At 40.3% G+C, this 18260-nt stretch overlaps 1 protein-coding gene across 1 annotated transcript in view; it reads left to right on the plus strand.

Annotated features, from left to right (window-relative positions):
• LOC134224053 (protein O-mannosyl-transferase TMTC1-like) overlaps window positions 1-18260 on the plus strand; it is a 309191-nt gene that overhangs the window by 233006 nt on the left and 57925 nt on the right. The window contains exons 6-8 of the mRNA XM_062703292.1: window positions 8783-8904; window positions 10134-10298; window positions 10407-10664. Of these exons, the coding sequence (XP_062559276.1) occupies window positions 8783-8904; window positions 10134-10298; window positions 10407-10664 (545 nt within the window). The remainder of the gene's footprint in view (window positions 1-8782; window positions 8905-10133; window positions 10299-10406; window positions 10665-18260) is intronic.

The raw sequence follows: 18260 nt of genomic DNA on the forward strand, positions 1-18260 counted from the left end.
CAAAGCAGGACCATGCTGAGGGTGGCTGGGTTCGATTCCCGGTGCCGGTCTAGGCAATTTTCGGATTGGAAATTGTGGTAACCTGGCTTAGAAACCTCGCAGTTAATAACTGTGGAAGTGCTTAATGAACACTAAGCTGCAAGGCGGCTCTGTCCCAGTGTGGGGATGTAATGCCAATAAGAAGAAGAAGAAGAAGAAGAAGAAGAAGAAGAAGAAGAAGAAGACGATTCCCGGTCCGGATCAGGAAATTTCTGGAACCTGGTTGTGAATTATATCAACTTTCCTTCCCTGGGCTGTGATTGCCATGACAAACGAATGCAAAAATGACACCTTGATTTGGAAATCTCGTAATTAAAAACTGTGACATAAAGATTCGTTGATAAAGTAGTGTCTAAGACGGATAAGACACACAAGACACATAAAACAAATAAAACTTTAATATCATCTTCCAAACTTGGACGTACATGTTCATGATAGCATTAGAGGCGAAAGTATAGAATTGATAATTCCGTTAGGATACGGCAGGCATGAAGAATGTTTTTATAGAAGTCGATTTGAAAGCGAGCGGAGGGCAATATTTGTGATGGCACATATCGCACGACCTTCCTTCTGCCAAGCTCCCGTATGAAGGGGAATGGAAGAATATCAGCGTGGAAGCTGATATATCTCCACTGGCAAAAGGAAGGTGGTTTGACTTGCTCATATGCCATCGCGTGCGGAAGGATTTGCTATCGACGAGTACTGTCTCCAAATTTCTAATATGACATCAGCATTTTAGTCGAATAGGATTTTTATTGCACAGTTCTGTTTTCTCATTGCGTCCAGAACTGTACGTAAAATCTATCTTCATCACAATCTGATAACTTCCATATCATTGTAAATCGTTTAACTTCACGTAGAAGTAACACACACGAAATCATTAATTTAGTAAATAAAACTTGCTGAAAGTTTCGCTAATAAAGACAAAAAAAACTTCTTCCCTTTACATTATTTTAGTAAACCAGTTTTAGTTTTTTAAACAAAAATATATGAAAATATGTAAAAAGATATTTGAAAATATGACAATATGAAGAGATCAAAATGTGTATATATTAAAATATGAAAATATAAAAAATTATATACATATATGAAAATGTGAAAATATTAATAATAATGAATATAAAAGTATGAAAAAATAAATATATGATAAAAATAACCATATACAAATGTAGAGCACCAAGAAAAGAAAATGTCAACATATTATAACATGACGATATCAAAATATGAAAACATTAAAAAATATATAAAATAACATGAACATTTATAATAAAAATTTATATAAAAGAATGAAAACATAAACATATAAATATATAACAAAATGAAGATATGAATATATAAGAGTGAAAAACATAAAAAATATAAATTTAAAGAAATTAAAATAAAATAATTATAAATAAAAATATCAGAATATGACAATATGGATAAATAAAAATACTAGCTGACCCGGTGAACCTTGTCTCGCCCAAAACTAATCAATTTGCTGATATTTTTTTCCTAAAAAACAAACCGGTTATTCAAAATGTTTTTTTTTTTTATTTTTTCGATATTTTTATCATAACGCTTTTTTCAATAGTGAACTTTAAAATTAGCACAAATCGATCTTTTAGTTTACATCTAAACAGATAACACTGAATCAACAATTTGATGCCACAATACACGGTTCGAGGCCGCATCTCTCCATCCTCGAATGTGCCCCACACTCGCTGCGCTCCACGCCGTCTCGTACCTTCTGGATCGGAAGGGAACACCATCTTTGCAGAGTTGCTGTCCGGCATTCTTGCAACATGCCTTGCCCTTCGTACCCTTCCGGCTTTAGCTACCTTCTGGATTCTGGGTTCGCCGTAGAGCTGGGCGAGCTCGTGGTTCATTCTTCGTCTCCACACACCGTCCGTCACCGTGGGGAAGCCGCCTTACTAACCGGAGAGGGCAAACGCTACTAGAGGCCTTAGCTAAGCTGGACGTCGTACTAGGAAACGACGATTCCCGCAGTACCTTTCAGCGAAACGGGGTGGAATCGATAATAGAAGTAACATTCTGCAGTCCAAGTTAGGCCGGTGTCATGCAGTGAAGGGTCGACGACGGATATACCCATAGTGACCATCTGGCTATCCGGTACATGATAAATAGCGAAATAAAGAGAGGAAGTCGGGGAGCCACTCTTCCTACAACCAGAGCGTGGAAGGTCGCCCACTTCGACAGTAGAACCTTCAGTGAAGCTTTGCGCCTGGAGGAAAACACGGAAAGTTTGAGTGGGGATGAACTGGCTGCGGTTCTGTCACGAGCGTGCGACGCTACCATGCCGAGGAAGGCACGACCGCGGAATTGTCGACCACAGGTATACTGGTGGAGCGAGCATATTGCAGCCCTTCGAGCAGCCTGCCTCCGGGCTAGAAGAAAAACGCAAAGGACACGCTCGGCGGAAGTGAGGGAGGAACGCATCGAGCAATTCAAAGCAGCGAGACTGGTTCTAAACAAGGCCATCAAAGAAAGCAAGAAAGCCTGCTTCGACAGATTGTGCCAGAGCACCAATTTGAACCCATGGGGAGACGCCTATAGGGTGGTGATGGCCAAAACAAGAGGAGCATTGGTACCTCCCGAGCGATGTCCATGTCCAACAACGAGGCTGAAGACGATAAGCGAAGCACTATTCCCGCACCATGGCCCAATCCATTGGCTGCCAGCAGCGAGGGTAGGAGCAAATGAGCGAAGCGAGGGTGATGGTAGAGGAGCTAATGACGGTGGCAAAGTCTCTCGACCCGAGTAAAGCACCTGGTCCGGACGGGATCCCGAACATGGTGTTCAAGCCAGCCATAATGACTAATTCGGACATGTTTGGTCCTGTTACCGAAACCTGGTAAGCCACCAGGAGACCCCTCAGCGTACAGACCAATATGTCTAAAAGACACGGCGCACGGTAGGGAAGCTAATGGAGCAGTTGTCCCTTAACAGGCTGTCGCCGTACGAGGAGGTAGGAGGATTATCGAGTGAGCAATTCGGTTTTCGGAGAGGAAGGTCTACTATGGGTGCCATTAAATCGGTGGTTGACACTGCAAAAGTCGCCATCGAATGCAAGCGACGTGGTATACGTTACTGCGTAGTAATAACACTCGATGTGCGGAATACATTCAACAGTGCGTGCTGGATGGAGATCGAGAACTCGTTGCTTTGGCTGGGAGTACCGGTAGGGCTGTACAAGATTCTGGGATGTTACTTCCAGAATCGAGTATTGATCTACGAGACAGACCAAGGCTTGGTAGCGCCCCCATCACGGCAGGTGTCCCACAGGAATCAATGTTGGGTCCATTGCGGTGGAACGTGATGTACGATGGCGTGCTGAGTTTAAAGCTCCCACCATGAGTCAAGTTAGTGGGATTCGCCGATGACGTAACCATGACCGTGTATGGAGAATCCATTGGGGAGGTCGAATTGACTGCAGCCTATTCGATCAGTCTAGTGGAGGAATGGTTGCGCAGCAAGAAGCTCCAGCTGGCGCATCATAAAACGGAGATGATAGTCGTTAACAACCGGAAATCGGTTCAAGAGGCGACAATTAGAGTCGGCGGCTGCGACATCACCTCCAAGAGATCTCTAAAACAATTAGGGGTGATGCTCGACGATAAGTTGAGCTTTAAAAGTCACGTCGACTACGCCTGCAAGCGCGCGTCGGCGGCGATAGAGGTACTATCGAGGATGATAGCGAACAGCTCTAGGGTGTGCTCCAGCAACCGCAGGTTTCTGGCAAGCGTGGTGGTTTCAGTGCTACGATACGGAGGTCCAGCCTGGGGATTGGCGTTGAGTGTAAACTGCAACGTGCGAAAGCTGAAGAGTACTCATAGGCTAATGTGCCTGAGAGCTACGCCCTCAGGGGCACCGATGATGCTCGAAGGAATATCAAGGCAGCAGCGGTATCCAAATGGCAGTGGGAGTGGGACAACTCGGGTAAGGGAAGGTGGACCCATCGTCTAGCCCCAAGTGTGTCGGCATGGATTAGCAGACCTCATGGAGAGCTAAACTTTGGATTGACCCTGTTCTTAACAGGCCACCGGTGCTTCAAGTGGTATCTACGCAGGTTCGGATACGCGGCTGCTCCCGCCTGTCCACAATGCCCAGACGTGATAGAAACGGCTAAACACATCCTGCACCCGGTTCGAAACGGAGTGCGATGTTGGAAGCATGTGGAACGGACACTACCACCGATAACATTGTCAGAAAAATGTGCCAGAACCCAGAACAGTGGAGCACGGTCGCAAGAGCGACGTCCAGGATAGCCGACATCCTACAATAAAGCAGGCAGTCTTTACGGATAGCGGATCATGAGTACTCCGCCGCGGAAGTCGTGAATATAAATGACGATAATAAATGGGAACGCCAGCGCCAGCTACCGCGCGTGGCCTCAGAACGTGACGAAACGGCCGGTTTCGGAGGAGCTTCTCACGATCGCGACCGGGTGGGAGCTAAATGGCTCAACGAATAAGGTGAGAGCTGAATGGCTCAAGGCAATCGAAACTCGGTTATCGGAGTAGGCTAGGCCCACCGCCGGGGACCAGCTGAGTAGATCGTGGCGTGCGAATGCACCGGCTCCGGGTCGTCGGGGCACCATTGAACCGGAAGTTATCTCCACCCGGAATCCTTGGATTGACCTCGGCACTCGTCCGGTCACCCGTTGAGACGGGTCGTCGGTTACGGGGGAGCTTCCGACGTCGGGGAACTCCCCGTCGGAGTAGGATTGATCCACCACCGGGAACTATCCGAGTAGTTCGCGACCAAGGCGTGAGCTATATGGCTCATCGGTTAAGCAAGAAGCTAAAAGGCGCAGTGCATGGGAAATCGATTAATCGGAGTAGGCTAGGTCCAATGCCGGGGACCAGTTGAGTAGATCGTGGCGCACAAATGCACCGGCCTCGAGTCGTCGGGGCACCACTGAACCGGAAGCTATCTCCATCCGGAATCTTTGGTCTGACCTCGGCACTCGTCCGGTCACCCGTTGAAGTGAGAATGTGCTTAGGACTTGTGCGGATCTATGAACATGCTAATCAGGTGAAAGTGTAATGTTGGTAATGTAACAGCCTTCCACGGATGCAGGTCGTCGTTCTTGCACACCGCCAAAGATGATCCTAAGCACCCGTCTCTCGAATACTCCGAGTGCTTGCCAGTCCTTCTCGAGCATTGTCCATTGTCCGACGGTGATGCGCCGAGAAGCTTGGCAATTGTTGAATGGCGGCAGGATGACGCTAGACTGGTGGTCTGTCGAGAAATTGTGCTAGTGAAGAATGGCTTCAATCGAGGATGGCGTGGGCAGCGGGTGGCTTCAATCGAAGCGAACTTTGCACTGGTGCACCGTTGGCCGGTCGAAAGTCGCTGGCGGCGTAGGATGGGTTCCGGGAAGCAAACGGCGGCTTAATGCCTAACGACGGGGCTGATGGAAAATACCCTACAACCCCACACAAATTAACAAAATAGTTACCATTCGGTATCAATGTGACTATAGCAAAAGTCGCTCAGCATTATAAGAAAAAAAAACAACACTAAAGTTGTTTTGGCTTTTTTCAAAGTGTCATAAGTTGAAGTGATTCAATTCAAAAAGTGAGTTCCAATGCATATTTATTAGACCTCTTCATGTTTTCAAAAAGTATCAAAAATTCAACCGGTCAGCCCAGAATCACAATTCTTATGCTAAAATAAGTCTGCTGTCAAATTTTCAGCTAATTCGGATAAAATTTCGAGGTGACTCAAGTCGATTTAGTGTTTTTGGGCTATTTTCAATTTTGGAAAAAATCTTACAAGAGATATAAACGTCGAAAACTATCACAACAACCTCTATACGGAAGCTTTGGGTGTGCTCTACAAGTTTTGTGAACATTGCGATTCGTTCCGTTCACGTTTTGTCCATGTAAAAGTGATTTTCAAGCTTTTAAGTGCATAAAAAACTGTTTCCCCCAAAAGTCGTTGTTCTACAAAATTCTTGAGTTTATGACAAATGATTGCTAATTTATTTTATTATTATTCCTCTTTTTTCCCTGGAAATTTGAGTAATATAATTGTCACTGTGCGATTTATCGTTAAATTCTTAAAAATCAGAAGCTGAACATTTGTAATAAATTTGCACGCTGAGATTTCTTTAAACAAGTTGTAAACAAGAACAACGACTTTTGGGGGAAACAGTATTTTTATGCACTCAAAACCATGAAAATCACTTTAACATGGACAAAACGTTAATGGAACGAATCGCAATGTTCACAAGACTTGTAGAGCACACCCAAATCTTCCGTATAGAGGTTGTTGCGATAGTTTTAGACGTTTATATCTCTTGTTAGATTTTTTTCCAAAATTGAAAATAGCCCAAAAACACTAAATTGACTTTTTTTTTTTTGAGGCTCAATGACGGTTGCCATTGAAATTTTAGCACGAATTTTTTTTCTTCATTTTCCAAAAAGGCTGCAAGATTCGGTTATGGGCACCCTTATTTTATCAACATATCATTCAATAACGTTTAAGTTGTCCCCTTACTTATTTCAAATGACGTTTATATGCAGTTTTTATAATTATTTAGATATAATTGATTTAAATAATAAGTTTAATTCATATTTTTGTCCCATTGTTTTCTATTGAAACTTGGTCAGATCGGGCTATGGGTTCAAAATTTATAGTCAAAATATTAATTTTTGTAATAAACGAAACGGCACTATTACCGATAGGATGATTAATCAGGATTTTTATTACTGTGAGGTATATCAATAAAACGTAAATCAAAGAATAATTGAAACCCATTTACTTAAAGTGCAATTTTAGACTTTTCTTATGTGATATTTTTAAATATCCTCTCTAATGCACCGATGGAGGCATCATCAATGTTAGGTGGATTGATCTGATTTTTTTAGTGCCTATTAGGATGAATAAATTATTTCTCTTCTTCAAATCTGGGTGGTTTTTATTCATGCTTCCTTTATTTTTAGCTGAGTTTTCAAGGGTGCCCACAACCGAGCCCTAAAATTGAAATGTCCAAAAATGTCAAATTTGCACAATTGTCAATATTTTTTTCAAACCGATGAAATCAAACTATTTTTTTCGCTAGTAGTAAGGCTATTAGTCTAGCTTTCCATTGGTTTTCAAATGTCGGCATAATATCATCTAGGGCCAAAGTTATGGATCAAAGACAAAAGGGTGCCCACAACCGAACCTCTTCCCCTAATACCATACTGCCGCAATCTGAAAAAGTGACGTATACGTCATTTTACAAAAATGGTGTTAACGAGTAGTACTTGTTGAATTCTTTAACAGAAAAATGGAAGACATGCATGTTGCAATTTGGCGTATACGTCACATCTTCAGATTACGGCAGCATACCACTTCGTTCGCTTCACGATAGGTAGAAACGAACGCAGTACGTATAAGATGGTCAGAAAACATCGCACGCGATGAGTTAGATATCACGAAACGTATTCTCAAATCCCGAACATGAATTTTTTCACCCTAAAACTAGAAATTCCATCGGTTTTCAGTTCTGAGGATCAAGATTACAAATCAATTCAAGATCCTATGGAGAGAATTACACGAATAAAGCCAAAATGGCGATTTAAAAGCGGAGGGCCGGGCACGTAGCCAGAATATCGGGCAGTAATCCGGTGAAAATGGTTCTCGACAACGATCCGACGGGAACAAGAAGGCGAGGTGCACAGCGGGCAAGGTGGATCGATCAGGTGGAGGACAATTTGCGGACCCTCCGCAGACTGCGTGGCTTGCGAAGTGCAGCCATGGACCGAGCTGAATGCAGAAGACTTTTATGTATTGCACAGGCCACTCCGGCCTTAGTCTGGTAATAAAAAAATAAATCGAACAGCTTTGAATAACAGAAGGAAAATTGGTGGTCAACGGATCGCGTAATTACCTGGGAGGTGAAACACATTGAGTTGATGCCTTGCGATAATTTGAAATACGATTTTCGTCTGCGGTTCCGAACAAATATGTCGGAAGAAAAAATATTCAAATGCATCAAGGCCATTTCCATAGATAACCTCCGCAACTAACTTACTTTGCCTTTTCAGTACCTGTGAGGACGTGGCTGGCATAGTTTTTGGTATTGAAATTAAGAAACTACGAAGCTTGTAGGTACAGTGATAATGGCTTCCCGTTCCGACAAAAACTATTCAATTCATGACCTATGCATATTTGTTTGTTTCTCGACAATCACGACTAGCAACTACGATATGTGAAGTTAATCTAGCTAAGCTGAGCTAAGCTTTAGATCGAATATTGCGCTCTACCGAGAATGAGCTTTATGGATTTGTTTGATAATCGTGGTACTCCTTGTTCTATTTTTCAGATACATAGATACTGGTTATATTACTTTATTTACAATCAGCAACAATCATCTTAAAGCTGCACTTTTCATTTTATTTTCCGATGAGTATGTTTTTATGGCATCATTGAAGAATACGGATTTTTATTGTATTTCTTTAGACATACATTTTTGCATTTTAAAAAATCAACTGGGCAGAATAATCAGCCTTTCTTAGTTCAACAAAAGAATATATTGAGCGCCTTATCTAGAAAATCACTTCATCACTCATACGGAGCAAAGGCACAATATATATTATAAAGAGGCATCCGTGTTTCCGTTTCCCGTCAACCGCTCGATCATTTTCCAACCTTACCATTCCACGGGGTAGCTTCAGTCATCCTCCGTATCATCACCAACCACCAGTTTACTCAATGTCTGTTTTTTTATCTTCCTCTCTTCCAACAGCACCAACGTCACGTACCGGTCGTATTGGGGTTTCTCTTATTAGTTCTACCCTTCCTGCCGGCCACAAATTTAGTTGTAACTGTTGGTTTTGTCGTTGCCGAACGAGTTCTCTACATTCCAAGGTAAGTTCGCAACACCGACGACGAGGACGCACGGAGCAATTTACTTTCCTAAGCAGTTTTGTCTCCACGGCAATCAGTCGGATATTGTACCGTTCTGATTCTTATTCCGAACCCCCAATATACTTGACGAGTTATTTTTCTTCTTTTTATTTTTTGCTATTTCCAAATTTATGAGAGTAAGGTCATTTTACTTAATTTACACCGGCCCAAGTTTAGGTCCAAACGGTAGGGTTGGAAAACGGACGAGGCAAGTGCCGTAGTGCTGACGTTATTGCTGTGAAGGAAAAAATATACCAAATACGAAACAAACACGCATCACTCGTTAAATGGTGGCCTACGCCTTATGAATGGGTAAAGGATCATGCTGGGGTTTCCGTTCCTCACGGTGGTGCGGTGGTGGCGCATTGGTTTAGACTTCCACAGTTTTCTTTGGTTTTTGTTTTTCTTTTTATCCTGTTTTTTTTTTGCTGAATCGAATCAATTTATCGTAATAAAGACACGGGCAAAGACGAACGGAATTTTGCCAGAAGTAATCAAACGTAAATTGGATTCTTTATGGTATTAGAGAGTTTTATCGGAATTGTCAGGTGTCTTCATCCCGTAGTTGATGACACGTGTTTAAGTTAGTATGTGGTACATGGCATTTAATAAAAAACAGAGCTTTTATTGCAAATTGAAAAATTATAACTTTGCCGCAATTTTGGGCATTTGAACTACTGTCTCCATTGTATGATTCTATGTAAGATGAGAGAACCTTTTTTAATTTAATTAGAATTAGAACTTAGAATTGTTGTGATGTTACTCATCGTTTAGTTTGCCAACATTGCGAAATATTGATTAAAATTAAAATATTGCATATGAAGTAAAAATAGAAATTTATTTATTTTGGTATTATATCGACCTGCCGGTTAAACATCGAAATTTGGTAAGGCTCCACGACAGTAATCTATTGAATTTCGTACATGATCGTAAAATCCATACCAAATTGGATATCGGTTCGACTTAGACGTCAATTTTCCAAATTATTGAACATGTATCCGAAAGCTGTCGATAATCATATGCTCCCACATCATAGAAATATGCCCGCTCACATTACACCCACCATTTCCTAAGGTATGATGCATAATTTATGATTTGATGATGGTGTTAACGACGGGTTTGATTGATACCGCATAATATCGTGGAACGTCATACTCAACAATGAGTTTGCTTTCCTTTCTCTTTTCCAGCATGGGTAGCGTCATCCTGGTAGTGTACGGCGCCCAGCGAGTGTGGGAACGGTTTCCCAAAATGCGAAAAGCAATCATCGTTTGCGGTCTTCTGCTAATAGCATCCGGCTGTATGAAAACTCTGTCCAGAAACCGGGACTGGAGCTCCCGTGAAGCCCTGCTGAGGTACGTTCCTTTCAGATGCACATGGAGAAAAAAGAACCATCCGCTTCCTGTGAAATTGATTTTAATCTTTCAAATCATTTTCCTTTCCCATCTCATTCTCGTTCTCAGATCCGGCCTACGGACGCTTCCACACAACGCAAAAATGCACTACAATTTCGGCAATTTTTTGCGTGATTCCTCGCAAGCCGAGCAAGCCGTAGCCCACTACCGGGAAGCCCTGCGACTGTGGCCAACGTATGCCAGCGCGCACAACAACATCGGCACCTTGATGGGGGAGTTCGAGACGGCCGAGTTTCACTTCCTCGAGGCGATCAAATATTCGTCCGAGCACATTAACGCCCACTACAATCTCGGCCAACTGTACCGGTAAGTCCCAGACATGGTTCGCTTGAATCGAGCTGCCGGTCGTGCGTAAATCAAGCAACGAACTGAAAAGAAATAGGTTCCAACAGCCAACGGGCAGTCACGCAAGGGTATGCGGGATATCGATTGGCTGAACGAAATGTCAAAAAATTCAATAATGGGTAAAGCAGATCCTTAGTAGGAAAAGTTAACAAAATAACGAAGAAATAATGAACTTCAACGACTATTGTTCTTATAGAATTTCTCCAACTCGTCTTTATTACAAATTTGACAGCTTTCCAAATCTATGACTTTGAATTCATACTCGGTTCATTTTAGTTGGGCATGCCCTTACAGTTCTGCACACTGGGTCGAAAGCAGTGAGATTATAAATCCGAGCTTATGCACCCTTCTCGTCGAACCCTGCCAGAGGATCCGTCCGTCCGGAAGGCCTTCGCCAAATCCCAAGGTTCTATTTCTGAAACATTTTAACCTTCCTGGAAGCAAAATTTCTTTTCCAATCAGTTCCACAATCGCCTTCGTCTAGCTTCGTCATCTTCTTCGAGTGTAATGTTTTTCTCCTCCTCAGTTTCTCGAACTCTCACATGTGGAAGAATTTTTAATCTGGGAATTGGGATTACTTCCTGTTAAATGCCTGCTCCATCGAGCCGGGTTTGTCCCCTTCCGAATTGTTTCCCGCATTGAAAAATGCTTAAACTTTCAGCAGCATAATGGCAGCATCATCGGTTCATCTGTTCTTCATGCGCCCGTACGTGGAAAATGCCCTAATTGGGTGTATCTGTGGATGGGAAGAGGATTTACTGCGAGAGATTTGATAGCGGTTCGGGAGAAAAAAGTCTCGAATCACTCTTTAGTGAGAGTCAAAAGGTTCAACAAAGGCTAAGAAGTTGAAGCAATATGGCTTTTCTTCGAAAAGGGTAGGCAAAGCCGGTGGGGATTAATGCGGCTGTTGCGAATCCGGCCAGTCACTCTGCTTTGATTTTTGATATTTTTGATGGCAAAATGTGATGATAGGATGTTTGGGATGAGGGGAACACTTGAAGTGATACTTTGATCAATAGGTTTAGCGGAATTATTGATTTGATCAATTACAGCAGTGAAAGTGTATTTAAGAACTCGTTCGCTTGTTCGCTTAATGAAATATACAAAAAAATAATTAAATAATAAAAAAAATAATAATAAATAATTAAAATAATTAAAATAATTAAAAAAATAATAAATAATTAAAATAATTCTAAACCTAACATTTAACTTAATCACATTTGATCAGCTTTTAAACTAAACTTGCGTTTTAGAATCCTGCTCTGACAGGTGGATGTTCTTCATGGAGTTGATTACGTTGTGTTTGTTGGAAATTCCTTCGTAAATTCCTGTAAGAATTCTTTCGGAAATACCTTCGCAAAAGCTATCGGAAAATCTGTCAGGTTTTCCTTGCGATATTCTTTCGAGAATTCATTCTTAAATTACTCCAGCAATTTATTCGAAAGTTTTTTTTTATGAAAATTCTTCAGAAATTCTTTCCACTCCAGGAATTCCGTTCAGGGATAATTTAGCAAAATACGCCATATTTCTTTTAACACTGCTCTAGGGATTACTTCGGAAAATCTTCTGAAAATTTATTAGGAACTTCTTTCTCCTTTTAGCAAAAGCATACAGGATTTAATCCGGAAATTGTGTTGCAAGGCTTTTTCCGGAAATTTATGAAAGAATAAAGAAATTAAATAAGAAATAAGTTTCGATTTTAAGGATGGCTACGCAGTCTTGAATTATTGAAACAAGATGTTTATTTATCCGACGTTTCGACACGGAAATGGTGTCTTCATCAGGGGAAACTATAATTGATTGGGTACTTAGTTATGTGTTATAAATATGTGTCAAAATGTTAACTTACAATACGGTATTTGTTCCTAGTCTATTGTTTAGTCTAACATTAACTGTCTGGTATGGATTTTTCTGGTACATATTGTGAAATTTAGATAATTATAACACTGAATTTGAACTAATTACAACAGATCCAAACATATAAAAACTGACTTACACTCCCTTTTTTCCGTAATGGTAGCCTTGATGCCCTATCTGAATACTCTACTCATCTCTTAAATTTTGGTTGTTTCGTTTTCCTCTCTTAATCTCTTCTATACTCTTGATATGGTGCAATTCAGAGGCGTATGTTGTGTTCAATCCATCTACGTCTGTCCGCTTATTAACGGTGTGGTTTGTGTTTGTTACATGGCACATTTCCAGAAATGGAGGTGTGGATGATTTGTAGCTGTGGTCTATAATTTGTGTAAGTTCGAAGTTGAATCTGTGGTCTTGGTCAATACAGTGTTAAATTAGAGCAGTCGTCGATTCAACTAGAGACATTTTAGCTGCTTCAGTATTTGTATGGACATCGTTTAACAATTTTTCCAGCTTGTTTACGTTTGTTCTGTGACCAGCAAGTCGCTTTTTTAGATAATTCGCAGTCATTCCTACATAACAGCACGGACAATCATTGCATGGAATTCTGTAAATAATATTGCTAATATCTTCTTTCCTTAGAGGCTGTTTTAATTTGGTATGTAGATCGTTAACTGTGTGATATTGTTTTGTGGTGATGGAGATGTTGGGATAATCTTTGATTAATATTTTCACGATCCGTTGGGAAAGTGCAGGTACGTACGGAATGGATCTGTAAAGTTTTACATTTGTTGTAATTTCAGGATGTGGAAACTGTCTTTCGTGATGAATGGAACTGCTGGTCGGATGATGATCTCGGAATTCAACTATTTGGTGGTTGGTGTTCGGTACGGCATCTTGTTGTTCAATTGGAGGAGTTTGCTGCGTGGGTGGGCTATGGGCTGCTGGCATGATGGCTGGCTGGGAGGGTGGCTGACGACATGGTTGGCTCTGGGTGGATATTGCTGGATTAGTGTGGGTAGTGCACGGGGTTTGGTGGACCGAAACACAAAATAAATGTAGCCAACAACTTCATTCACAGGGTTTGTTCGCTTACACACAACAAACCCATCGATGAAATAGCAAAAACCATTCACCAACACCTGCAGGCGAACAACTATCCAAAGCAACTCATCAATCGACTATTTCATCTGTACATGAATAAACATCAGAACAGTATCCATCCACAACCAACCCAATCAACACAACAACCGCCCACCCAACCACCGCAGACCACTACCCACCAAACCCCGTGCACTACCCACACTAATCCAGCAATATCCACCCAGAGCCAACCATGTCGTCAGCCACCCTCCCAGCCAGTCATCATGCCAGCAGCCCATAGCCCACCCAGCCAGCAATCTCCTCCAATTGAACAACAAGATGCCGTACCGAACACCAACCACCAAATAGTTGAATTCCGAGATCATCATCCGACCAGCAGTTCCATTCATCACGAGGGACAGTTTCCACATCCTGAAATTACAACAAATGTAAAACTTTACAGATCCATTCCGTACGTACCTGCACTTTCCCAGCGGATCGCGAAATTATTAATCAAAGATTATCCCAACATCTCCATCACCACAAAACAATATCACACAGTTAACGATCTACATACCAAATTAAAACAACCTCTAGGGAAAGAAGATATTAGCAATATTATTTACAGAATTCCATGCAATGATTGTTCGTGCTGTTATGTAGGAATGACTAGGAATTATCTAAAAAAGCGACTTGCTGGTCACAGAACAAACACAGCTGGTCACAGCTAAAACGTCTCTAGTCGAATCGACGACTGCTCTTATTCAACACTGTATTGTCCCAGACCACAGATTCAACTTCGAACTTACACAAATTATAGACCACAGCTACAAATCATCCACACTTCCATTTCTGGAAATGTGCCATGTAACAAACACAAACCACACCGTTAATAAGCGGACAGACGTAGATGGATTGAACACAACATACGCCTCTGAATTGCACCATATCAAGAATATAGAAGAGATTAAGAGAGGAAATCAAAACAAACAAAATTTAAGAGATGAGTAGATTATTCAGATAGGGCATCAAGGCTACCATTACGGAAAAAGGGGGTTTGCAATGAGGCGGTATCCGAAAGAAAATTCGCGTTATCTGTTAGTGTCAATGTTTTTGAAATTGTGTGTTCTCGAAGTGTAAGTCAGTTTTTATATGTTTGGATCTGTTGTAATTAGTTCAAATTCAGTGTTATAACTATCTAAATTTCACAGTATGTACCAGAAAAATCTATACCAGACAGTTAATGTTAGACTAAACAATAGACTAGGAACAAATACCGTATTGTAAGTTAACATTTTGACACATATTTATAACACATAACTAAGTACCCAATCAATTATAGTTTCCCCTGATGAAGACACCATACCCGTGTCGAAACGTCGGATAAATAAACATCTTGTTTCAATAATTCAAGACTGCGTAGCCATCCTTAAAATCGAAATAAAAATATACAGTCGATTTCTCAATAGTTCATAAGAAATAAGAATTTCTGAAGGGATTTCCGACAGAATTTGTGAATAAATATCCGAAGGTCTTATGGCATTCCTAATTAAATTTTCCTAGGAATGTCCGAAGGAATTTCTTAAAGAAATTTCGAAAGAATTCCTGGATGAAGTTCTGACAAAAACACTCTTCCGAGAATCTCTCTAGAAAATCATTTATAAATCCTATTAGGAATGGTTTGGAAATTTCATTTAAAAATTGTTTTGGGATTTTTTTTAGGAATGCCGTACGAAATTTTCTTAGGAAATCCTTTCACATACCCGTTAGAAAATCCTCCGAAAATTCCTTTCGTATTTCCTATTTCATTCTTCAATAATTTTCCGGAAGAATCCTTTAAACCAAATTCCCGGACTGATTCCCGCAGAAAAGGAATTTTTGAAAGGAATTTTGCATTGGTTAGGGAACATCCATAAAATTCGTAACGCTTAGAGGAGGAGGGGGGTTGCCTGAGGTGTGATGAATCTTACAAATTTTTTAGACGCTAAAAGTGTGACATAGGGGGGAGGGGGGTTTGAAAATGACGATTTTTGGCGATACGTAATTAATGGATTTTCCCTTACTGAATGATTTCTAAAAAAAATTACAAATGCCTTTCGGGAGATTTTCTGAAAGAATACCAGGAAGAATATTCAATTGAACTATTGGGGAAATCTTCTAAATTATTGCTGGAGGAGTTCCGGGAAGAATTTCTGGAGGATTTTCTGGGAAAATTATAGAAGAATTACCTGGATGTATTTACAAATGTATTTCAGGAGGAATTTCCGAGTGAGCTCTTAAAGGAAATGGCGGAGAACAGCTTGAATAGATTTTCGAAAAGAATTTCTCAACGAGTTTCTGAAGGATATGTTGAAAGATTTTCCTAATGAATATTTTTTGGAATTCACGGAAGAACTTCCAAAGGAATTTTTAAACAAATACCTATAAGAATAGAACAGATAGATATCGCAAGCATGCGACAAGTGTGAAGTGAACAGAATTTGAATATTTTTTATAGCAAACGTCCAAGGTCCAGTCGTAAGAACAGCAGAATGGCTTCCCGAGCAGCACACATGTTTTAAATAGATTGCTACAACTTATATATGACCAGATTCAGTCACAATCAAGTCGCAGCAACCAAATTTGTTTCGATTGTGCTGCTTGGGTTGGGTAGTAGCATGGTGAATACTCTTACCAGGACAGATGTTTTTTTTTGATATCCAAGTATTCCTTCAAAACTTCTTATAGGAGTTCTTTCGCTCATTTCTCCAGATTTCTTTAGCACCTCTTCCAGAGATTCCCTTAGACATTCGGAGATTCCTTCTGAAGTTCTTTCAGAATTTCTGTTGAGCACTCTTCCGAGAATCTCTACAGAAAATCATTTATAAATCCTATTAGGAATGGTTTGGAAATTTCATTTAAAAATTGTTTCGGGAATTTTGTTTAGGAATGCCGTACGAAATTATCTTAGGAAATTCTTTTGAATTCCCATTAGAAAATTCCTTTCGGATTTCCTATTTCAATCTTCAATAATTTTGCAGAAGAATCCTTTCAACCAAATTCCCGGACTAATTCCTGCAGAAAAGGAATTTTTGAAAGGAATTATGCAATGGTTAGGGAACATCCATAAATTACGTAACGCTTAGAGGAGGAGGGGGGTTGCCGGAGGTGTGATAACTCTTACAAATTTTTTAGACGCTAAAAGTGCCTATGTGGGAGGGTGTTTGAAAATGACGGTTTTTTGCGTTACGTAATTATTGGATTTTCCCTCACTGAATAATTTCTAAAAAAAAATACAAATGCCTTTCGGGAGATTTTATGAAAGAATACCTGGAAGAATATTCAATTGAACTGTTGGGGAAATCTTCTAAATTATTGCTGGAGGAGTTCCGGGAAGAATTTCTGGAGGATTTTCTGGGAAAATTATAGAAGAATTACCTGGATGTATTTACAAATGTATTTCAGGAGGAATTTCCGAGTGAGCTCTTAAAGGAAATGCCAGAGAACTCCTTGAATAGGTTTTTGAAAAGATTTTCTCAACGAGTTTCTGAAGGAATTGTTGAAGGATTTTCCCTATGAATATTTTTTGGAATTCACGGAAGAACTTCCAAAGGAATTTTTAAGCAAATATCTATAAGAATAGAACAGATAAATATCACAAGCATGCGCCAAGTGTGAAGTGAACAGAATTTGAATATTTTTTATAGCAGACGTCCAAGGTCCAGTCGTAAGAACAGCAGAATGGCTTCCCGAGCAGCACACATGTTTTAAATAGATTGCTGCAACTTATATATGACCAGATTCAGTCACAATCAAGTCACAGCAACCAAATTTGTTTCGATTGTGCTGCTTGGGTTGGGTAGTAGCATGGTGACTACTCTTACCAGGACAGGCTGATAATATTGTTAATACTGCACTCACCGATAAATGCCAATAAATCAACAAATAAAAAACTAATTCTCAATATCTAAATAAAAACCTAAAAATATCGGGATTGCAGTCGACCCATCATCAAACTTCTTCGAATATTCTCAAGAATTCCTTGGGAGTTTACTTCAGGGAATTCTTCTTGCTTCGGCAATTTGTTCAGTATTTATCCTGGTGATATTTTATGAATTTATCCAAAAGTTTATCCGGAAAATCTTCCTGATATCTATTTGTAATAAATACCCCTAGGAATGAATTCGGTTATTCATCCAAAAGTTATCTCAGGCGTACCTTCATACATTTCTCCAGGAATTCCATCGTAAGTATTTCTAAGTAATTCATTGAAATTCCTCCAGCGATAAATTACTAATCATCATGGAATTTCTTCTGAAATCCTCCGCAAATCAATCTAAAAATTTCCTTCAGGAATTCCTTAAGCAATGCTATCAAAAATTCCTCCATTAATTACACTCGTAATTACACCTGAATTTCTTTCGGAAATTTGTATACAAACTCCTAAATGAATTTCTTGAATTTCAAAGATTCTTTCAGCAAGTACAGTAAAGAACCAGAAATTATTCTGACAATGCAACAAACCAAAATCTTCCTTAAAAATTCAAAGAAGAAATTCTAGGAATTCTTTCAGAACTTCCCTCTTCGAAAATTCGAATAGGAAAACCATTAAAAAAAATCCTTAAGGAATAATTCCGT

The sequence above is a fragment of the Armigeres subalbatus genome, chromosome 3, assembly GCF_024139115.2.
Source record: "Armigeres subalbatus isolate Guangzhou_Male chromosome 3, GZ_Asu_2, whole genome shotgun sequence".
In the NCBI taxonomy this organism is placed as follows: Eukaryota; Metazoa; Arthropoda; class Insecta; order Diptera; family Culicidae; genus Armigeres; species Armigeres subalbatus.